The sequence below is a fragment of the Balaenoptera ricei genome, chromosome 15 (assembly GCF_028023285.1).
Source record: "Balaenoptera ricei isolate mBalRic1 chromosome 15, mBalRic1.hap2, whole genome shotgun sequence".
NCBI lineage: Eukaryota > Metazoa > Chordata > Mammalia > Artiodactyla > Balaenopteridae > Balaenoptera > Balaenoptera ricei.
In genome coordinates this window covers 26,304,424-26,327,461 of record NC_082653.1, presented here as the reverse complement: position 1 = coordinate 26,327,461, position 23,038 = coordinate 26,304,424, and the positions used below count along the sequence as shown (strand labels likewise).

Sequence of the window (23,038 nt, the reverse complement as noted above, 5' to 3'; positions counted from 1 at the left end):
AGAGACTCCTGAGGCCTGGGATATGGGTTTGGGTTCATGTGTGCCTCCCCTTCTGTCTCTTCCCCAGAGTTCTTTGATATCAGTAACCGTAAATGTGTCCGGGCCTTCACCTTCATTGATCTGGACAGCTGCGTCCTGACCTTGGACTACTGGTGAGTCTCCTGGGAGACCGGTGCAGGGGCTTGGCAGCAGTGGGGCTGGGACCCCCAGAAAGCCTCTCTGGAAGCAGCACTGGAAAGATCCCCACCCTCTGTGCCTGTGTCCTCTTCCCCTCAAGCTGCTTCTCTCTTGGGTCCCCTTTCATGGTCACTCAGACCTCAGAGTCGTTGTCGGCCCCTCTTCCTTTCACCAAGTCAGCCATCAAACCCGGCCTGTCCCGCTGTGTCTCTGGGAACATCATGGTCCATCAGTAGGGTGACTTGACAAAGAGCAGCTGAAGGACCAGGGATTCATTTATTCTGGTTAAAAAAAAGTGTTGATTTCTCTTGGACCTGGTTCACCAACGGTCTGGATCTGGGCGGCTGGGCCCACGTTTGTCAGCTGTTGAGGTCAAGGCTGGAAAGTTGTGTGGGATCTGCCCTCGCTTCCAAGGTGGAGGAGGGCCTCAGAGGCCGGGGAGGGGCGGAGGGTTGCACCGGACACACCCAGCCGGCTCCGTGGCCTCTTCTGTCTCCCTCTTTTCCCAGGTCTGACTATCACAGGGCTGTGTTCTGCTATGGGGACACCAAAGGCAATGTCATCGTCTTCACCTCCAACGATGTGACCAATGGACTGTTCAACCCCCGAATCCTCCCCAGGACCTCCAAATGGGGTAGCAGAGACGTGGGGAGTGGGGAGAGATGGTTCTGCCCTCAGAGCTCTTCCCCCTCCCTGCTTCCCTGCTCGAGAGCACCTGGGAAGGCGGTGCACCCACATGCTCAGCTCAGAGCCGCCTGTGACAGATGGGGTGATGGCGTGACAGTGGGACACGGGGCAGGGCTGGGGAGCTGGGCAATCCCTCTGAAGGTGGGAAGTTGTGCACGTGAGGGCTGGTGCGGAGGTGGGGGGGCTTCAGGACCCTCCTCATCCCAGGAAGAAAGAACCTGTGGCAGCTGTATGACCCCCTCTGGGCCTTGGGGAGGTGGCGCTGGCTTCCTCCATGGCGTGAGGAGGGTTCTGCTCTCCTTGGCTGGGAGCTGCCTGTGGGTGGGTGGTGGGGTGGGGCGGAGAGGCTGCCAGAGGTGGGCTTTGCAGCGCCTGGAGGAAGGCCCGACTCCGCATGAGCAGCATGAATCAGCACAGGGACACTTGCTGAGCCCTTGGGTGCTGAGTGCTTTGGGCAGTCACCTCCTGTAGTTCCCGCCTGCTGCGTGGAGGGGCTGCTGTCGTCACAGCCTGTTAAGGGAGGAGGAGCAGGGGGTTTAGGGGGGGAAGCGTTTACACTGGCCCCACAATGACTAAGCGTGGCTGAGATCTGAGGCAGGCAGTCTGCGCCAGAGCCTGCACTTGAACCACTTGCTAGGCAGTATCCCAAACCTACTAAGTGCTGGAGGATGCTGTCTGGGGCTGCTCTGCCTAGGGGCACGAGACCCCGAGTCCTCGGGGCCTGGGGCGGTCGGGGACATATCTGAACTGGACCCTGCCCGGGATCGAGCCTTCGACCCGCACTGTCAGGCCCCCAGGCCGCTCTGCATCCATCTGGAGGGGGCCCCAGCCCCCAGGGACACTGACTCCTCTCCATCCAGGACTCCAGAACGGCCACTTGGGCTTCTAGCCAGGGTTTCTGAGCAGGGGCTCCAGGGGCCCCCAGGGCTCAGTGACACCTCCTGCCCAGCTTGTTGGGGCAGCATCCGCCACTGGCCGGACAGAAGATGGATCCTGCCCCGGATGCAGCAGGGGGCTGGCACCCTGCTGTGTCCTGTCTCGCCAGCCTCTGCCCCTGGTGCCCGACCTGCCCTGACCCAACCCACCGTGATCGCTCTGTGCCACCCTGGGAATTGGCACAGGAGGTGGTGGTCTTTGAGCCGAGTGGTGGACAGGAAATCAGAGGGGAGGCAGATGAGGCTGGAGTGTTGGATGGGAGTCCTTCCATGCCGCATGCAGACTGAAGGCTGGGGACAAACAGGAAGGGGGGCCCAGCAGCGTGTTGACTTGGGAGGGACTGGACAGACCAGCTCTGTGTGACTTAGATCCAGTTGCTTAACCTCTCTGTGCCTCAGTTCCCTTATTCAAATGGGGCTGAGCACAGTCAGTTCATGGATTTCTTAGAAGGTGGAAGGAGAGAAAAGTGGGAGGGCAAGGCTGTGCTTAACTGCGCTTGCTCCAGCCAGACACGCTTGCTTTACGACGCATGCATGCAACTTCTCCTTCTTGGAACTTGTATTTGCCAGACAAGGGGGGCATGTATTCAGTAGTTTGAAGCATGATGGCAAACTCCCAAATGATTATTTTCAGAATGAATAAGAGCCCAGGATCTCAGTTCATTCTCCGCTCCAGCAGAGTCAGAGCTCCCTAATGGAGACTCAACCAGCTGGGGAGAGTGAGGAGCCCCGAAATCTGGTTCCAGCTCTGCTAGGAGCTGGCAGGGGGACTCTGGGCAGCAGTGTTTATTGGCCCCGGTCTGTTTTCAGGGTGCCGAGTTCACCCCACTGAACTTACCAGGACACAGGGAGGCTTGAGTGAGCGTTTGGCTGGGAAAGCCTTTTGGGATGCATGGGAGTTGCAAACCAACCCAAGGGGTCTTGTGAGGTCTTGCTTGTTCTACAAACGAGGAGAGCTGGTGACATGGGCCTTGATTTTCTCCCCTATCAGATCACTGGACCAATGTTTCCACACGGAAGCTCTTAAATGAGAAGTCCCCTATGTATAGAAATTACCGGCTGAGGGTAAGTGGGATTTTCCCTTGGCTGTAACCATGGTAATTAGCTGTACACAGGTAAAAATAACAAAAATGCAGCAGGTGGATCTGCCCTTCGGTCTCTGGCCTTGGGGCTTGGTCTCTGGGGATGGGGTGGAGGCAGCTGCTGGATCCCGTCCGCTCTTTCTGCGGAATCCAAACCATCCCAGGTGTGACTAGTCTCTCTCGCCGCCTTCATTGCTCAGGCACCAGCCCTCCTGGGTGGCTGCAGCGGCTTCTCGCCGTTTCCCCACGTCCTTTCTCTGTGCAGTGCTTTCTCCATTCGGCAGCCTCAGGAATCCTGAGCTAGAAATACAGTCATGTCACTCCTCTGCTCAAGATCCCCCAGTAGCTCTCTTGTCTTGCACAAAATCTCAAGTGCTCCCCACGACCGTCAGGACTCGAGGGGACCTGGCCCATGGCTTGTTCCCAGTCTTTCTACCTTTCTCCTCCTTACTCTGACACACATACGCCAGCATCCTGGCTGTTCTCTGAACATGAAGCCCTTTCCCACCTCAGGGCCTTGACACACGCCATTCCTTCAGGCTGCCATGCTCTCCCCCCACATACTGTACGCCCCCCTCTACTTCCCTTGGGTCCCTCACCAGCCAGCCTAGAACAGCCCTGCTCCATCAGCCTCTGCCTTCATCCCTTTACCTGCAGCGCTTATAGGAGTCTGACACCCATTACAGCGTGTGTTTTTTTCCCACATCTCCAAGTGATTCTCTGACACGAGCTGGGTGTCCTACAATTCAACTCAATTCTGACACTGTCTACCCCGAGATAGCGTCAGATCCTGCAGTTTAAGGGTCCCACAAGACTGCCCTCCCCTTCAGATGCCAATCCCAAGTTCAGGTTGTTACCTGTGCTTCTGACCCACTGGCATTAATCAGAGGTTTCCACGACCCCCTCCTTGGGTTCGGTTAATTTGCTAGAACAGCTCAGAACTCAGAGAAACGTTTTACTTTACTAGATCACTGGTTTATTAGAAAAGAATATAACTTAGGAACAGCCAGATAGAAGAGATGAGGATGGCAAGGTATGTGGAAGAGGCACGGAGCTTCCGTGCCCTGTCCGGGTCTCCACTCTCCCTGCATCTCCGCGTGTTCTCCAGCCCAGAAGCTCTCAGAACCCCATCCTTTTGGGTTTTTATGGAGGCTTCATTACACAGGCATGATTGATTATGTCATTGGCCATTGGTGATCAAATCATCCTCCAGCCTTCACCATGACAGACACTTGGTGAAACAGCTCATGCAAAACCCAGCTCACCTCGCCTCCATTCTTGTCTTGGAGAGGAAAATCTCCGGATTGGGAGGCCAAGCACTGGGCCAGAACACAGAGCCTGTCCAGCCAGGCCATGCCCTTGACCTGTGGGTCCCAGCCTTTATTTTTTTTTTCGCCGCACCACGCGGCTTGCGGGATCTTAGTTCCCTGACCAGGGATCGAAACCGGGCCCTGGCAGTGGGAACGCGGAGTCTTAACCACTGGACCGCCAGGGAAGTCCCAGTCTCAGGGAAGTCCCGATCTCGCCCAAGTTGCACCAGATAACATCCTCGCTCACTGCAGACCACTTCCCGACAAACACGAAGGGCAGCGGTGGGGCCGGGAAGCGCAGGCTCACCCATGGTGGGCGCCCCGTGGATGATAGGGACTGTGGACTAGGCAGACTTGGATCCGTCCTTCCTCCCACCTTGGCATGGGGCCACAGACAATGATATTAGTATGGGCCAGACCTTGCCTGTCCTCTCACTTACAAATGAGAGTTCACCTGACAGCAGATTTCAGTGCTTTTAACCTGTTCCACTGATAAATGATGGCCACACCCCCCTGATCACATGACCTGGGCTAGGACTGTGGGGCTGGAGCACTTTGTCAGAGCTGTGATAACTAGACGGGCACTAGACTTGGGGATCTCCTGGCCCCTCCAGCCCCCAACCCCTGCCACGTTCTGGCGGCTGGGCCTGGATGACTGTCCTTGGGTTGGGTCTCCCACCACCACCGCTCTCTTCCCAGGCTCTCCACCCCAACTGGTGTCAACAGGTCAAGTTCATCCCCCAGCTGAACCTGGTGGCTTCCTGTTCAGCCATCGACAAGTCCTCTCTGGTACTGACCATATTGCCGTCCAAAGTCCCAGAGAGCCCCAAGTAAGGAGCACCTGTCTCCAGGCAGAGGTGGTGGGGCTGGGAGGGGGTGGGTGGTGACAGTGACTCCGGGACTCTGGCTTCACTTCAGCCACAGGTGGCCGTCCCTCCTGAGAGGGGACCTGCCTCCGGGACAGTGGCATCTCCTGTGGGCAGTAATACAGTGTCCTGTGGATCATGCTGGGTCCAAGGAAGCACTGTGTTTCCTATGGGCCAACAGTGAGGTGTAGTGGTTAGAATATGGGCTCTGGAGTCTGTTTTTTTTTAAAAATTGAGGTGGTCAGTTTAGAAAATTGACATATAACATTATATTAAGTTTATATTAAGATGTATAACATAACGATTTGATATTTGTATATATTGTGAAATGATCACAAGTCTAGTTAACATCTGTCACCACACACAGTTGTGCATTTTTTTTCCCTGTGATGAGAACTTTTATGGAATCTGGTTTTAATCATTCTGGCATTGCCACCAGCAGCAAAAATATGAGGCCTCTGTTATCCACCAATTTATACACAAAACTCAGCACAGAAGCTGGCACATAGTGTAAGGAGACAGTCAGAAAAATGTTCTCTGAATGAAGGAATGAATGTGAGGTGCTTCACCTCTGTGAGCCTCAGTTTTCTTGTCTGTAAAAGGGGGTGATAATAGCCCTTCACTTACCTCAAGGCTTACGTGAGTGAGTGTTGTACATACATGGCATGTGTTCAGTAGTTGGCCACATTAATTCTTTGGAGATGGTTCTAATCTATTTCCTTCATTCTAGATTTCTCTACCCCAGGGGGCATCTTTTCCTCTTCTGTCTTTTTTATTTTTTAAGATCAGCTGTTGGGAATTCCCTGGTGGTCCAGTGGTTAGGACTTTGCACTTTCACTGCTGGGCTCGCGGGTTCAATCCCTGGTCAGGGAACTAAGATCACGCATGATGAGCGGTGCGGCCAAAAAAAAAAAAAAAAAAACTCAACTGTTAGTCACACAGGTATATGTACATATGTAAAAAATTCAAGCACTGTAATAAAGCCGGAATCCTGTGGACTTTCCTCCCCGTTCCCTTATCCAATCCCCAAGTCCTGGAACTAACTGCAGGTTGCAGGAGGGGAGTGTATGCCTGTGGCAGTGGGGAATCTTCTGTCTTGGTTTTTGTGCTTTGAGTGGGGTGGTGTGGTGGGATTTTTCTTGGAGCTGGTTTGCTGAGGTCCATCTCTCTGCTTTGGTGGGAGTATTACCTCATGTCTGTGATATGTCTTTCATTCAGCTTCTTGTTTTATTGGGTCTCAAGGGCAGGAGGCTATGACGGGCTCCTTGGTCGAACCCTGCCACCTTCCCACTCCAGCCACACGGGGCCCCCTTGTGGCTCACACATGTTCCTGCCCCCAAGCCTTTGCATTGCTCCTCTCTGCCTGTTTGTTGTTTGTTTATTTTTGTTTTTTAAACATTTTTATTATGAAAGATTTTTAAACACACACAGAAGTAGAGAAATAGTATAATGCTTTAATATCACTAGTACTAGTCCAAGTTAATCTTTACCCAAGTGTCTCAAAATATCTTTTTATGATTATTTGAAATCAGATATAGACAAGGGTCTAGGATGGTTCTGAGCTGAGGAATGGTGTGGTCTGGTGTGTGGGAGCATCCTTCTGGCCGCTCTATTGCAAGTGGAATGTACGTCTGTGGGCAGGAGGGGAGATGGGGACACCAGTGAGGATGCCATTGTAATAATCCAGACTACATGTGGTGGTGGTCTGGAGTCTGCCTGGAGTGGAGATGGATGGATTTGAGATATATTTTAGGGGTGGGTTGCAGAATATAGTTATACACACGAGCACACATCCCCTTCCTTCTTGTCTGACTGCAGTACACACACTGGCCAGCAGGTGGCACCATTGACTGCTGGCTGGTCTCTTGTTCCGGTGATGCCCTCTTGGGGCGTAGCCTCCGCAGGTGGGGCCTGGCACTGCCAACCCAAATTCTGCCTCTGGAGTGGCCTTGTAGACTTCTTCCCTGCGTCCCCTCTGACCTTCCAGTCCCTTCTCTGCACAGCAGCCATCTGTGCAGAGACCTGGTCTCCTCCAACCAGCCGTCCTGTCAAAGCCACCTGCTTATTTCCCTGCAGGACTTGCCGTGATGTGTACATGTCCGTCTCCCTGTGCCTCTGTTCCTTTCCTTGCTCAGGCTGTTTTCCTCCAGAAGAAAAGCTCCAGTGAAGGCAGGGGTATCCTGTCTGTGCCTCTGGTCATCCTGGAAGGGCAAAAGAGCCAGGAAATCTTTGTTGAATGAATGGGTGAATCAGCCTGAAATGATTTCTAGTAATGTTTTGTGACTGTTCTTCCAGAATATTTCTCTGCACACATAAATAAGCATGGAGGGAGACTTATCTGGTTTGACAGTACAGGTATTTGATATGCTTTTCTTGAAGTTTTTTAATTTTCTTTTTTCTTTTGGCCGCACCGCGCGTCATGCGGGATCTTAGTTCCCTGACTAGGGTTTTTTGGTGACGTTTTGGCTTTTAGAGGAATCCTTCTGGCTGTGGAGTGGGGAGCACAGGGGAGTGGGAGCAAGGCGGGAGGTTAAGAGGCCCTCCTGGGAGGCTGATGCAGAAATGAAGGGGCCCTGGGCTGTGGTGGAATGTAAACAAAGAGGATTTGGGGCCCAGATGAATAATGGGAGCGCAGGAGAGGGAGCTTCTAGGGTGATAACCAGGCTTAGTTCCCTGGGGAGTAGCAGAGGTGCAGTTCAGGGGCAAGTTCAGTGGAGAGCATGCTGAGTTAGAGGCCTTGGAGTTGAGTTTTGAAGGGAGAGTTTGAGTGGAAAGAGCTGGCGGGGCAGGATGTGTGGATATGAGGGAATAGCACGTGCAAGGCACAGAGCTCCCAGGGCTCTGGGGCCTGTGAGGGCTGTTGGGCCTGACCTTCCCAGAAGCCCTGCCTGGGTCCCCTGGCCCTCCTGAGCACCCCGACCTCCTCCTGGCCCCGCATCCCCCGGGACTCCAGCCCTGCCACACCGCTTCCTGTCCTGGAGCTCTGGTTCCTGAGCCTGCTGCCTCTCCCTGCCACGCCCACCCTGGGTCTGAACACTGACCCCCCACCTTGCCAGCCATGGGACCTTGGGAAAGCTCCTTAATTTCCTTCTGTGTCCTCCTCATGGCACAGGGCTGATGAGAGTCTTCAGGGTTGTGTGAGGGGTCCAGGTGACTCACAAGACAGCACCCAGCACAGGGACCAGCACGTAGCAGGGACACTTTGTTCTCTTCCCCTAGCCTTTGGGGGACCCCCTTCCACCTTTTGGTCTGTGTCATGGGTGGGAGGACACCCGTCCCGGTATAGTGAAGGTGCAGATCAAGTTAAGTTTGCCCTTGGAGCGAGGCGAGCATGGTACAGCTGTAGGAGTTGCTCCTGCTTTGGGGCTGCTTTCACCTTCATGTGCAGGCGAGAGGTGGGTGTCTCCTCAGGCACTGCTGGTTTCGGGCCCGGGGGGGTGCTGCCGCTCTGCTGGCGGTGCTGGCCCTGCCTTGGCTGCAGGGTGAGCCCAGGGCAGGATTCTGGGGGCTGCTCCTCTCCTTGGGTGGAGACGTGGTGACTTCTCCCTCCTGGCGGCCCTGCCTCTAGCTCCTCCACACCCCAGCCTCAGAGGCTCTCTGGAGGCCTCTGGTCACAGCCTTCCCCCTGTGCTGTTGTAGGTTTTCAGTGCTGAATTTAAGAAAAGGGATTCTTTGCTTTGATTACTGCCCAGAAAAGAATGTCCTGGGTAAGTAACGTTTGTATCACACGAGGCTGCTGGTCTGGCAGAACTAGGGTGAGGGCTGCTGGGGAGGTGGGGCCCATCAGAGCGGAGGAGGAGGCCCTGCAGCGTCTGCCCCGGCCACTCTGGTCCCCGCTCCTGGGCACCTGGGGTGGAGTGGTGACACGGGCTTGCTTGGCATGGTGGCGGAGGGGGCGGGGCGGGAAGGGCAGAGGGATGGATCATAGCGACGCCCCCCATCTGCCGAGCCTGGCTGGAGTCCGAGGCCTGGCCCCAGGACAAGGTCCCAGCGCAGGCCCCCAGTGGCTGATACCCGGTTTTCAACTCCAGTGACTGGTGGCCATGACCCCCTCATCCGCCTGTGGAACCCCTTCTTCTCGAAAAAGCCTGTGTGGCTGATGAAGGGGCATCAGACCTCGGTGACACACATTCTCGTGAACAGCAAGCACGGTGTCCTCCTCAGCATCTCCAAGGACAAGGTGTGCTCAGGGAGCTCGGCCCTGACGCCCGCCACTAGCTGCTGTTCCCCAGCAGAGATGCTGGCCCAGGGATAACGATCTAGCTCAGGCAGCCAGGGAGGTGGCTGGCAGTTGGCAGGAGCCTGAGGCCCAGGGCAGTGGTGTGACCTCCCTGTCCATGGTCCCACCCTGGCCTGAGGCCTAGAGGGAGGTACTCCAGGTGGCACCATGAGGGGGCCGTGGGTCTCTGACCACCCCCACAGGGACCTGAGCCCAGCTCTGAGCAGCCCACCCGAGCTGGGCAGGGCCCTTCCCTTTATGGGGTCTCAGTCTCTTCATCCAGAGAATGGGTGTTGAGTGGTTTGGGTCTCAGTCTCCTCATCCAGAGAATGGGTGTTGAGTGGTTTAGAGAAGAGCTGCTGGTAAGAGCAGAGGAATGTCTGGCGCATAGTCGGTGTACAGCAGATGGGAGCCTTTCCCTCCCCACAGACCCGAACTCGCTTCTCTCAGCTCTCCCAGTGACCACTGCTTGGCTGCCCTGGCTGCTGGGCCTGACTAGACCTTTGTCAAGTGCCCGGGGTTCCCCTGATCAGGCCCGTTACTCTGCTCCTCTGAGCTATGGGTTTAGGGTCTCTCCCCACCTGCTGGGGGATGCAGGCCAATGGTTCCAGGTGTCCTCCTTCAGGGGACAAGTTTGTGTCTTCTGGGACTCAGTAGATCAGGAGCTGGCAGGGCCCTGGTTCACCAGGCCACGCTGCCCACACATCCCCACACTTGCTACTGTCTGGAATTCTCCTGGCAGCGCTGGGAGCTGGGCATCGTCACCTCTGATGAAGGCTCCGAGGCTGGAGGGGTGGGGGACAGAAATGGACTTGCCCAAACCTTCCTGGGCAGGGCAGCGATGGGCAGAGCCACGGTGTGGACGGGAGTCTGTGGCCTCCAAGCCCATGCCGTGTCCAGCTTGCTGCCGATGCCCCGAGTGAGGAGTGTCCTGGTGGGACTTCCACGGGGCCCCTCTGGGGACACTTCCTCAACCTGGGAGGAACTCGAGGGGGACAGGCGAGCCTTTTGGGCAACGATGTTGGCAGCTCTTTCTGTGCCCTGCCTGGCTTTACTCGAGGGAGCCTGGGGTGGGAGCTAGTGAGGGTCTGCAGGGGCAAGTGCTGCCTTGTGAGGTCTTCATCCTCAGCCGATGAGCAGCAGCTGCTCAAGCAGGGTAGAGGCCCTGGGGGAGGCTGGGGCGGGGCGTGCCTCAGTTTCCTCATTTGAGCATAAGCACAGCATCTCTTGTCATAGGGTTGTGATCCATGGCAGTCAGTTAGTGTGGTGGGTGTGTCTTGGAAGTGCTTGCACTGGGTGCCCTGGCCCCGCTCCCAGGAGAACCCCAAGGCCTCAGGTGCCAGCTGCATCCCCAAGAACCCACCCTTGGCCTCTTTGCCTGTTTCTCACCCCCGCAGAATATTCGCATATGGGACATGCAGGACTACGAATGCCTCCAGTCCTTCTGCGGGAAGCATTTTGCCCTGGGACACTGCCCCATCACCAGCGCATACTTCCACAAGGATGACGGCAGCCTCATCTGTAGCACCTATTCAGTGAGTGCTGCACGGGAGGGAGGTGGGACCGTGGCTGCACCCAGAGGGGAGGGGCCGTGGCTGCGGTCCACAGTCCCATGGGACACCGAGGGGTGGTCACATCCTGTCCGTCCTGAGACTGCTTCGTGCCATGAGGACAAAGCTGCTAGACTCTGTGACCTGGTCCTCAAAGCTCCCGTCTCCTGGGATTTCCTGGGGGACTGTTTCGAGGCCCTCAGTGGTCACCCTCTATGCTGCTGTCCTCCTGGCCCATGCATCCTCCAGACTCTCCTTCTCGAAGCCCACCTCAAGGCCCGGGCTGGCTTCGAAGCCCCCCCGCCCGCCCCCACCGCTCCAAGCTCCCTTGCTTCCCCTTGATCACGGCCCTTATAACTCTGTCCTGTCATGGTTACATGCCTGTCCTTCCTGCCAAATCGTGAACCCCAGGAGGGCAGGGCCCATACCCGAGCAGCCCCTCTGAAGGAGAGAGCCTGGAGGGACCTGGCATGAACACCGTCTATGAGCCATGACTTAGCTGGTGCCCATGTGAGGTCTGTCCTGACTCTGGAGGACAGGACAGCCTGGGAGAAGCACAAGGGGCTGACCGTCCAGGGTGACAGGGGGACCTGTGACAAGATGGGAGACGATCAGCAGCCAGTAGAGGGGGAGGTTCTATCTAGAAAGGGAGGCGAGGTGTCATTTGTGTTTGAGAGGAAGGGGAAGCCCCACTGAGACCTCCTTCCCACTGTTGGCCAGGTGACACACACGCTGTCCTTGTGCCCTTGGCTGGCTCTCCCAGGTGGCAGGTTTTTCTTGAGAAGGGAGTTGGTGGGTTCCTTCGTCTCTGCTGAGTGTCAGACTGGCTGCCAGCATTTGTTGAATTAAATAGACCTTTGAAGTTCATTTCAAATCATCACACGTTATCAGCCCTCTGATCTTTGTCAGGAGCAGAGAATATATTAATTAGGCACTGTCCCATCCCTCAAGGAACTTATGGGGTAGTAGGAGAACACATAATTTTAGTAGAAAATGCTGTGTGTTATGATGGAGATGTGTGCTAGGTGCTTCATCGAGCACAGAGAAAGGATCCTTAGCCTAGCCTGAGGCAGAGGTAGTCAGGGAAGGCTTCCTGGACGAGGGGACACCAGATTGAGGCTTTATGCTTTTCAGAAGTTATAAAAGGGACCTTGGACTTGGATTTTGGGCTTGTGGGAACACGAGGTTTGGGAGCCCTGATCTCAGGAAGTGGGGGCCATGGAGTAGGCGTGAGCTATCAGCAGGCCTGCGTGTAGTCGAGGATATCTTGATGTCTCAGTTTACTGGAAGTTTCTCCCTGGGGCCAGTCACTGAGGGCAGGCCCCTTCTGACTGCCCAACTGTCTGCCCCTCCTCACCTGTAGATTGGCGTCCTAAAAGGCTACTTGGAGACGCAGGGGCCTGGGAGAGCAGAAGAGAAGACCACGACTTACAGCACGCCCCTGTGCGCCATCCTCTACAGCAAGGTTTTCAAGCAGGTAAGTGGGCAGCAGCTCGTCTCTGAGGCCAGCAGGGGGTGGGGTGGGACAGGACGCTCATAGCTTGGGTGGTGGTGCAGGGCAGTGGGAGGTGGGCTAGCAGCAGCCCTGCAGAGGGGTCACCCCAGGTAAGATAGGAGCTCCACCACGTGGTCAGTGGGTCACCAAACTCCTGTGAGCCTGTGCGCCCCTGGCTACCGCCCCAGGTCGGTTCTGGACGGGCAGCCTTCTTTATACAGTGTGAGATGGAACACAAGGTGTGAGCTGCGATTCGAGGCTCCCCGGGTGGGTGTGGGTGCTGCTCCTGGGGGCCATTTCCAGGGAAGCCTTGGTTCAGCATTGTCCATCGTGGGAGGGGAGGGAGGCCCAGGCTGTGGACAGCCCCCTGGTCCTGAGTAGAGATCTCTGCATTGGGCAGGGCAACTGGGAACGTGGATTCTGAAGTGTGGGGAGACAAAGGGCTCCTGGGCCCTCTGCCCACTGCCACTGGGCCCCCTTTCCTGGCCCCGCCGCGTCTGCTGCAGTGTGGCCTTGGCTGCGCGAGGCCAGAGCTCACCTCTTTGGGTTTCCCTCTCATTCGGACCCCTGGCACCACCACCCCTCATACCTTAGGGCTCTTCAGTGCCTTCCAGCAGTTTCAAAAAAAATCCCCCTTCCCCAGCTTTTCTAGATGTCCTCAGCAGGAAGGTTGGTCTGAAGTAGGTTCACCTGTTACTGTTCCATTGTAATAGCTGTAATGTCACCTTAGGTGGAGTGACCTACCTTTACGCAACATTTCCCTACCTAGGAGACAGTTAGTGTATTTCCTGTTGTTTTTTTCTATCCCCCATGATTAATGACTTTGCAGTAAATGTCTTTTCTGAATTAGAGATTATTTTCTCTGGATAGATTCTGATAAATGCCATTTCTGAGTTAAAGGGGATTTCACCAAACTGTTTCCTTCTGAAAAAACTGTGCCTGTTTGCACTGCCCGCCATGGGCCTCAGGGCTGAGGAAAGCCTGTTTTCAAGAGTGGCTTGTCCCGCAGCAGGAGGGCCCAGAGCGCCTGTCTTCTCGGTACACAGAGAGGCAGCTGAGCTACCTGCAGTCACGCCAGCTGGAGGCTGCCCTTGGGAGCGGGGGCCCTCTCCTCTCCAGGAGCCCTGGCTGTGTGCTCCCCCACAGGTGGTGAGCGGCTGCCTGAGTGGCGTGGTGAGCGTGTGGGAGGTCGTGACGGGCAAGAGGATGACGGAGTTCTCCGTGACTGGTGACCAGCACGTGGAGCTGACCGCCATGTCCCTGGATGAGTCAGAGGCGTGCCTGCTCACGGGTCTGCGTGACGGCACCATGAAGATGTGGAACTACAGCGTTGGTGAATGCCTGCTGACCTTCCCCAACCCGGACCAGATGGAGGTCAGTCTGGTCCATCAGCTGGGGCCTGGGAGCCCCTTGCAGCTCCTGTGACCCTGGGACATGCTATTGTCCATGCCTCTCTGAAAGGCTGTGCACACAGACTGCCTGGCCTCGTGCCTACCTGAGCCTTTGTGTCCTTGTGCAAAAAATGAAGACAGGTAACAGGGCCTGTCCTTCATAGGTGTTCTACAAATGTTAGCTACTCTTGCTCTTTTGGCGTGTTAGCACTTCTTATCCTACATCTTAGAGCTTTGGATGGCATTGCTAGCAGTGGGGTCACATGATTCAGAGCCACCCGTACCCCAATTTGGGAAATGACTGCCAGGGTTATAGGGATGGTCTGTGGGTGTGACAAAGTGCAAAGCCAGCAGTCCCACTTTGGGACTTGCGCCCATTAGTAACCCCCGTGACACAGTCCTTTAACCAACTCAGAAGGAGCACTTGGCCAAGAAACCGGGGATTTAGAGGACTGGTCCAGATCCTATCTCTCAGTCGTTTGACCTTAGCCAAGTCACTTGTCTGTTTCCCTGCTATCCCCCTATAAGATGGACATGGATACCTACCCAATCTGCCCCCTCCAAGTCCATCAAATGGATAATGGGATGTGAGAGCACTCTGAAAAAAATATGGTGGTATCACCTCTAGGGAATTCTCATCATTATGGGGAGTTTTGATTTCTTGCTTGGTATAATTAGGAAGACATTTGGGGCCTGGAGCCATTTCCTCTGAGGTACCTTAGAGTTCTGTCTTCTTTCATCTTCAACAGATTAGTGGGATTGTCCACATGAACAAAGTGTTCTACATGACCGGATGGAGTAAGAGAATCACTTATTTCACGTGAGTAGCCAGGGTGCACGTGGGAGGTGAGGGCAGCTAACTGTTCTCTCTTGACTTCAGATGGGTTCCTCCATCCCTAGCTTTGCTGGTGGTTGGAACACCAAGCAGGAAATTAGTGCTGGGTGATGTCTATTGCTTCACCCACTCATCTGTCCATTTATTCATCACTCCATGCAGCCGATATGTTCCAGGCTTTGTACTAGGTGCTGGGGACGGGTATAAGCAAGAATATGGAGTCTTCATGCTCCTGGAGCTCCTCCTGGAGCTCCCAGGGGGAGGCAGACACTAATCAAATAACTTCATTTGTGATAGTCTGTTGAGTACTATGAAAAAGAAAAAGTACAGGTTTCTATGGGGAGGGGACAGAAATCTGATCTAGTCTCAGGGGCCATCAGAAAAGGGTCAGCTGAGGATGTCATGGGTGGAGTGGGATTTGAAGAGTGAGCAGGAGGGGTCTCAGTGAAGCAGTGAGGGGCTAGGGACAGGAGAGACGTTCCAGGCAGAGGGAACAGCATGTGCAGGGTCCCTTCCTCTTCAGAGGGCCTTTCTAGGGCCATGGTTTCCCCTTCTTTCAACCTGAATCCTTACTCAGGTGTCTGAATGGGGCAAATCTGTAAGATTAGTGTACATAAAGCCCCTAGGACCAGACCTTTATAGCAGGCACATAGTAGGTGCTTAGTAAATGCAGTCAGCAGGGCAGAGCTTCAACCCTGATCTACACCTCCTCTGGAGTGTCCTCCTCTGGGTCAGCGCTCCAAATCCTAGAGGCCTTGATGGTCTCCCAGGAGACCAATAAGGCTGAGCTCTCAGCCCTTCTGCCTCTGGCCATGTGTGCAGGTTCCACAAGACCAAGCCGGTGCTCTTGTGCTACCACTGGCAGACCTTCCACACGGAGGATGTCCTGAGCATGGCCAGGTACCAGAACCAGTTCCTTGGGACTTCCTCCTACAATGGGGACATCCTCTTCTGGAACATCAGCATGTTCAGGCCCATCCTCCATTTCAACGCCTCTCAGAGCCCCTTGCCCTCGCTGCCCAAGAGGGTAAGGTCAACAGAAACAAGCTGTCCTCTTCCTTCTTTCTCAGCTGTGGGCCAGAACCACGTAGGGCTGGTGGGTGGGTAGGGGACACCCTGGGAAGTGGAGGGAATGGTGGTGGCTTGTTCTGGAGGAGGTTGGGAGCTAGGGATGTAGGTGGTAGTTTTTATAATTATCCTCATTTGGCAGATGAGGAAACTGAGGCACAGAGAGGTTAAGCATCTCGCCTAAGGTCACACAGCCAAGAAGTAATAGATCCAAATCTAGGCAGTCTGACTCCAGAGCCTGGTGGTGCTAGTCCTGTTCTCCCAAGATTACTGTCTCCTTGAAGGTGGCTCACTTCTGACCCATCGCTACTACCGCTTACTGCTCTGGTCTCACTGGGCTCTTGGTAGGACTTAGGAAGCCATACAGTCTCTGAATGACCATATCTTTGCAGATTAAAGCCGGAAGGGGCCTTTGGGGTCACCCTGTCCAGTAGTTTTCCAAACATGTTGTGGAGAGATGCTTGGAGGCTATTACAGTGGCTTCTCCAGAGCACTTCAGCTTTTTATCTCTTTTACACTTTGGAGTTTCCCTTCAGATTAAACAATACCTCAAAAATACTTGGAAAGCACTGTTCACCTTACAGATGGAGAGATGGAGTCCCTCATGGGCGCCATCTCCTGCCCGTGGATGCTCAGGGCATGAATGGTGGCTCGGGGACAGGCTTCTAAGCTCTGGTTCGATGCCGTTAAGGGTACAGGGTTTCTGGGAAACAAACCCCCGGGGCTCCTGAAGGGCCCTGTGGTGTTGGCATCAGGTGGGGAGGCCTCCCTCCCCTCCGGGATGTGCTCGGCAGCGCCTCAGGGCGGTTCCCTCCCCGGCACAGGTGCAGGACGCGGCTGACTGCGCCACGACTGAGAGCCACAGGCCCAGTAAGCCCTGCGCCGAGCAGCAGAAGTGGGCACACAAACTGCACATGCAGCCCCCGGGCCCCAGCTTCAGGGCCATGGCCAACGCCAACCTGCAGCGGAATCTGATGTCGGCACCCCCAGTGATGAGACGCCCGAGAGACAAGGAGCCGGCGGGGCCGGTGCCCCTGCAGGTGGCCGCCCCCAACCCCCCGCCACCCGAGGAGGTGCCTTGGCCAGGGGTCCCTCCCCAATTAGGCCCACCGCTGCCTCGAGCCTGGGCCCTGTCCCCTCCCGGAGCGCGGCCAGTACAGACCCAGCGTCTGCAGGCTCGGGTGCAGGACCAGAGGGAACACCAGCCGGAGAACCTACAGCTGGGGCTTAAAGCCTTTCTCCATCCTCGGGCTCCTGTCGCCCAGGCAGAGATGAGCCACCTGGCTGCCTCGTCCAACAAGCCGTCTCACTCCCGGGAACAGGCTCCAGGGGCCTGAGGCCCAGATGCAGCAACCACTTCCCTCCCACTCTGAGCCCTGGCCTCTGCCCCGGATTAATCTTTCCAGGCTTGACTGATGGTCCTGTTTTGGGGGGAGTAGGGAGGAAGAGCAGGGGAGTTACCCTCTCTACTCACACAGGGTGCTTTGGCCTCTGACCCTCAGCAGCGAAATCAGTGATCTCTCGTGAGGGGCTTGAGGGACCAGTCAGATTGTCTCAGCAACCGAAGTCTGATTCCCATTCCGGGGAGCCGGGCTTGAATGAGAAACCCCACCTTCCCCAGACACACGATGCTTGTGCGGCACAGGGCAGTCCACACCTAGACCCACACGACCTGCCAGACACAGTTCTGCTGTGAGATGCACATATGTCTGTCGCTCTGAGGCTCTCAAACCATCCTCGAAGTGTCAGGGTTGCACCACCGCATTCACATCTTCTAGAGCAAGGGGTATACACACCCCTCTGTCCTCACCTCTAGCCAGACTCTCCCTTCCAGGACAAAGAAGGGGCCTTCCCCAAAGGACAACTCCAGTCTCTGCCCTGAGAGCAGAAGCTGCCAGTAACTTAAAATGGAGACTCTCCAGCGTCAGAGTGTCTTTACGCCCAGGATCCTTTAGACACGCAGCTTTTCAGAGTACCTTTCACAGGAGGGTATATCTACTGAGTGGGGCTGGGGTGGTTGCTGTTTCAGCATCTGCCTCTGTCTCTGTTCCCCAGAGACCTTCTCATGCTGACCTGGGAGGCCCATTTTGCTTTTCAGAAACCTCTCAGCGCCAGCAGCCTCAGTCGGTCAAGATCACCCCATGGCAGACCGTCAGTTTTCAGAGAGGCTGAAAGGAGAAAAGGGGAATTCCACAAGAAGCTATTGCTGCAGTCCAATGCATCGGTGGAGAAGGTTGGCCATGCTCAGGCAGGGTCTGGGTTGTGAGCTAGGGGCTGGACAGTTGGGATGCAGCCGGGAAACGCAGCGCCTGGGAGCCTGGGGGCCCGGGGGCCCAGCCTGGTTCTCCCCAGGGCCCGGAGAGGCATGCTGGAGATGATGGTAGCACTCAGGATCTTGGCTGCAGGGCCGCTGTTTGGGGGGAGGTCTCCAGTGTGGGGGGCTGTCTAGGGAGGTGAGCAGTGTGCCCTCCTGTTTGGGGGGCTGGACTGGGAGGTAGGAGAGGTGGCATTTCCAGAACCCACTGTTAAAATGCCCTCCTGAGTTTTGCATGACACATGAGTGGGGATTGGGTCATCTCTGTTCTTCTCCCTTCCTCCTGTACCTTTCCCCTTTCTGACCCTGGGCGCATCTCCCTGTGCTGTCACCCCGGGCGAGGTGGCCTCTAAGGTCCTTTCCAGCTTTAATCTGCAAAGATAGGGTAATTCAGAGACTCTATGGGTTTCCTAAGTCCCTACCATGAGTCCAGTGAGAATACAATTCATAGTTGTAGGGTTCGGCAGGTCTGCCCCATGGCCCAGCTCCAGGGGACTGGGGACTCGAGAACAGGGGAGCGGTGTCCTGCGGGACTGGGTCCTATAAGGTGGAGCAGAGAGCTCCAGTGGCTGGACTTTCTCTCTTCCAGGTTCTGAATGTGCTTTCCTCTCTCTTAAAAAAATGCCTTTAAAAAAACCCCAAAACTTTTAAAAGTAGAAATGCTGATTGGTTAAAAAAAAAAAAAACAGAATAGAAATATGTGTAAAGCAAAAAATAAAGGTCCCTATTTCTCACCGTGTACTCCATCTCATCCCAACAGCAGTAGTCACAAACACTGCTAACAGACTGGTTTAGCTTTGTCTTTTTTTTTTTAAGGGCAATGATGTAAAATTATAGCTATGTCCATTTGCCTTTTTTTTTTTAAACAACTTTTTTTTTGTGAGTGCTACAAGCTACTGCTTATCTTTGGTTTTTCTTATTATTATTATTGTTATTATTATTTGGCTGTGTTGGGTCTTCGTTGCTGCGCGGGCTTTCTCTAGTAGTGGGGAGCGGGGGCTACTCTTTGTTGTGGTGTGTGCTTCACATTGCGGTGGCTTCTCTTGTTGCGGAGCACGGGCTGTAGGCGTGCGGGCTTCAGTAGTTGTGGCACGTGGGCTCTAGAGCACAGGCTCAGTAGTTGTGGCACACGGGCTTCATTGCTCTGCGGCATGTGGGCATCTTCCTGGACCAAGGCTGGAACCCGTGTCCCCTGCATTGGCAGGCGGATTCTTAACCACTGTGCCACCCGGGAAGTCCTCCATTTGCTTTTTAAATTGAACTATATATTATGGATATGTTTTCACATTAGTAATTTAGATTCAGCTTATTCCTTTGTTAAGTTTAAAAATTCTTTTAAATGATTGCATAGTGCCCCATAGTTTGGATGTATCATAAACTATGAAGCCAGTCTTTCATTGATAGACAAGTAGGTTAGTCCCAGTTTTTAACTTTTATGAGCAGCACGGCATTGCACATCCTTGTACCTACATTTCTGTGCACCTGGGTGAGTGTATTGAAAAGATGGATTCCTGGAAGCAGCAGACCCCATCCCTTTCAATCTGTGAATCTGACCGAAGTGGCTGACTCAAAGCCTGACCTCCTGGGTTGGTGACCTAGTCCCGTCAGGGCATAGACAGTTGTTAGCTGAGCATTTACACATGCCAGGTACTGGGGAGGTAGCAGTGAATAGAGGAGACAAAAACCCGTGCCCTCGTGGAGCTGATGTTCTAGTTGGGGTGAGACTAACAGTTAACCAGTGAGTGAAATAGATGGTGGGTCACAGGGCGAGCAAGTTCAGTGCTTGGGTGGATAAGAAAACTGGGCCGAGGGTAGTGAGAACAGCATGGGTGGTGGAGAGGGCGCTGCCGTTTTAACAGGGAGGTCAGGGAGTGCTTCATGGAGGAGGTGGCATTTGCTTAGAGCGTGAAGTCTGTGGTTATCTGGAAGGAGGGTTATCCAGGCAGAGGGAACAGCAGGCACAAAGGCCCTCACAGGAGACCTTATTTGGAGTGTTCAAGAAAGAGCACTTCTCCCCCTCTCTCTTTTTTTTTTTTTTTTTCATCCTAGGTTTCAGTTTATTTCAAATATTTGAGTACAATGACCAGCATACACTAAAAAATAGGTACACAAGGAAATAACACATCATGAGCAAAATGTGACAAGGACTTCAGATGTTGGTATTATCTGACACAGACTATAAAGCAGCTGTGCTGACTAAAAGAAATGACAGATTCGACGGTATCTGAGAACAGCAGCTGAAAGCAGAAGGGGTCTGTACCCCACAATGGATGAGGACAAGGAGTCCACAGCCAAGACTGAAGGGGCCCTGGGAACCCTCAAAATTCAGCAGCCGTAGCTTCCTTCCAGAACTAGGTCACACTGGGGAGAAACATACAAGCCAGCAGTTCCCCTCCTAGGTATCTTTTAAAGATGGTAGTTTTTGAAGTTTTCTATTATTGCTGGCGCTAAACCTGGAAGAATTTTGCCGTTTGTCTTTCTTCACTATGGGCTGAGGGACTGGCACATTTATTTTACTAGATACTGCAGACCGGGCAGCAACAAGACTGTTTTTCCTGCTGGGAATCTCAGATTCTGTAATATCTTATCCTTCTTTTGAACTTTTCCCACTTTTCCCTGCTTTTGGTCATTCTTTCTCCTCCTTGTTTTTATCTGGCCTGGCTGGTGTGGACCACCGCCGCCTGCCCCCAAAGCAGCAGCGCCCCCGCCTCACCCCCCCCACCGCACCCCCCCCACCGCCGCCGCCTCCTCAGCCCGGGGAGTAAGTCGTTTGCCCGCTCACTGTTCCCCTTTTCCAGGCTCCCAGAGGCTGCGGCAGCTGTGGCGGCGTCGGCGGAGGCCGCAGCAGCTCTCCCTCTCCCTTTAATCAGAAAGTGATATATGTCCTTCGTGAAAACTAAAGCCTTATAGGAGAGTATAAAGGAAAAAAATGACTGATTCCTTCCTCAATCTCCAGAGGTCTAGTGACTCTTAAGACCTGTTTTCCTGTTCCTATACAAGTGCACATACATGTTGCTACCAAATGGTCTGTGTGTAATACGGATTTGTATCATGAATCTTGAGTGAATTTTTAATTGGAGAGTTGCATGCAAAGGACTGAAAGTCTGTTGGTGAGATTTCAGGCACCACGGCTGGCAGAGGAGTGTGTGTGCGTGTGTGACTGGCAGTCACTCTCTCTGATGCTGGCCCACCTCTGATGCTGACCCTCACCTCTGGCTTCTAAGTGCTCTGCCTCCCACCCCCACTGCTCCTTAAGCAGCAAAGTCCTTTTCCTCTGGGGACCTGGGCAGCAGACAGAGTGAAACTTCTCAGGATGGTGCCCTGGAGAGGGTCCAGAGCTCGTGGGTCACCCTTGGTCCCAGCCTTTCCTTAGTGGGGTGAGGGTGGGCTAGGACAAGGATACCTGGGGTGGAGGGTCTTGCCTGTCAGGTCTTCCTTCCCACCATTTCTGCTTGGCCATCTCAGAAGGCTGTGCGGTATGGCAGTCTCCCTCCTGGGAAGGAGGCAGGGATGTGGATCCAGGCGCAGCTGTGCCCCGACAGTCTGTAGATGAACCCCAAGCTCTCCCTGGTAGTAAAGGACCGAAGAGGTGAAGAGTGGCGAATTGCTCTGAAAGGTATGAAGCCTAGCCTGGGTGTAGCCTCTGCTTCCTCTGAAGGGCCTGCTGGGAGACATTTGGTCCCCTGTGGTTGAGAACCATCTGAGACCCCTCGGCTGAGTGAGGCTGGAATGCCCACCTTCAGTCTGGCTGCTCTTTCCAAACTGGGCAGGGGACTACGTCAGAGGTTTCCGGGGCTGGGTGCAAAGTGCAAAAGGAATAGTGTTGGTTCTGCCTCCCAGCCACCCGGGTCCTGCTCTGTCCTGCGCTGTGCCCCTCTTCTCTGTGCCCACTCCTGACACTGGCCACACAGCCCTGCCCATGTGCTCCCAGCCACAGTCCTTTCTGCTCAGTCACCTCCAGCCTGCCCTCTTTAGCTGTCCCAGGGCTGGTGGAGGAAGCTTTGGGAAGGAAAGCTCAGCTTTTCCCCAGTTCAGAAAAGGGAGATCTTCATGGCACATCTTTTTGGTAAATTCTGTGTAGCTATGAGGAATCATGTTTTAGAAGAACACTTAAGGATCTGGAGAATGCTTACGACAAAATTTTTAAATTTTCCTTAAAAATGATAAATAATGACTACTATAAAAATTGTGTACATCTTTGAGATGTATTTTTTATATGTCTGTATGCTATATATACACAACTATAGCTTTGGTTTTCAAATAAAACCGGGAGTGCTTGAGACTGTAGTTCAGCTGTTTGCCTTTTTTTTTGTTTGTTTTAAGCTAGCAATGTACAGTGGACAACTTTTCCTCTCGGTACATATAACTCTATCTACTGCATTCTTTTTAATAGCTTCATACAGGGGGCGGATCTAGGTTTTTTAGAACCTGGAACTTACACAATTTGGGAGGCACCTATAAGAAAAATAACACAAACTTTACGAATATAAAATTAGATACAAAAGTGAAAATTTATTTAGAATGAGAAAAGAAATGATAGCATATTTCAAAACTTACAAAGTTGACAAAGTTACAGTAGGCACTGCATGTTGCTAGTTCCTCCCATGACCTTGGAAGAGCTTTGAACTTGACCTTGATTTTACTTGGCCTTGAGTTTTGTGAACTTCAGTGGTAGTTCTGCCCCTGGCTGCAGTTATTTCCTTGAATTTGCCATAATTTATTTAATGAAAGCCCGACTGATACACATTGAAGTTGTTCCTAGTTTTTTGCTATTGTAAACAATGGTGCAGTTGAGACTCTTTATAGGTTTATCTCTGCAGGTTATGCTAGATTTCCTAGAAGGAGGATTGAGGGATCACCAATTGTGCACAGTTTATGTTTTGATTGATCAAGCCAATTTTATCTCCAGGAAGACTGTGATGATCTGCATTCCTTTAACAGTACGTGAGTCTGCCTTTGTCCTCACACTAAGCCAATTCTAGACATCAGCCTTTTCTTCATTTCTGCCAGTCTGATAGGTGGAAAATAGCATTGTCTTTTGATATTTCTTTGATTATTGGTGATATTGAGCTTTTTGTATATTTGTTAGACATTTGCATTTCTTCAGTG

At 53.7% G+C, this 23,038-nt stretch overlaps 1 protein-coding gene across 1 annotated transcript in view; it reads left to right on the top strand.

The window, feature by feature from the left end:
• The window catches only part of EFCAB8 (EF-hand calcium binding domain 8), a 56,934-nt gene that overhangs the window by 16,362 nt on the left and 17,534 nt on the right, over positions 1–23,038 (top strand). The window contains exons 7-19 of the mRNA XM_059897242.1: positions 68–152; positions 687–811; positions 2,791–2,864; positions 4,891–5,021; positions 8,697–8,764; positions 9,089–9,237; positions 10,674–10,811; positions 12,190–12,303; positions 13,468–13,695; positions 14,462–14,532; positions 15,370–15,574; positions 16,440–16,655; positions 17,714–17,848. Of these exons, the coding sequence (XP_059753225.1) occupies positions 68–152; positions 687–811; positions 2,791–2,864; positions 4,891–5,021; positions 8,697–8,764; positions 9,089–9,237; positions 10,674–10,811; positions 12,190–12,303; positions 13,468–13,695; positions 14,462–14,532; positions 15,370–15,574; positions 16,440–16,655; positions 17,714–17,848 (1,739 nt within the window). The remainder of the gene's footprint in view (positions 1–67; positions 153–686; positions 812–2,790; positions 2,865–4,890; positions 5,022–8,696; positions 8,765–9,088; positions 9,238–10,673; positions 10,812–12,189; positions 12,304–13,467; positions 13,696–14,461; positions 14,533–15,369; positions 15,575–16,439; positions 16,656–17,713; positions 17,849–23,038) is intronic.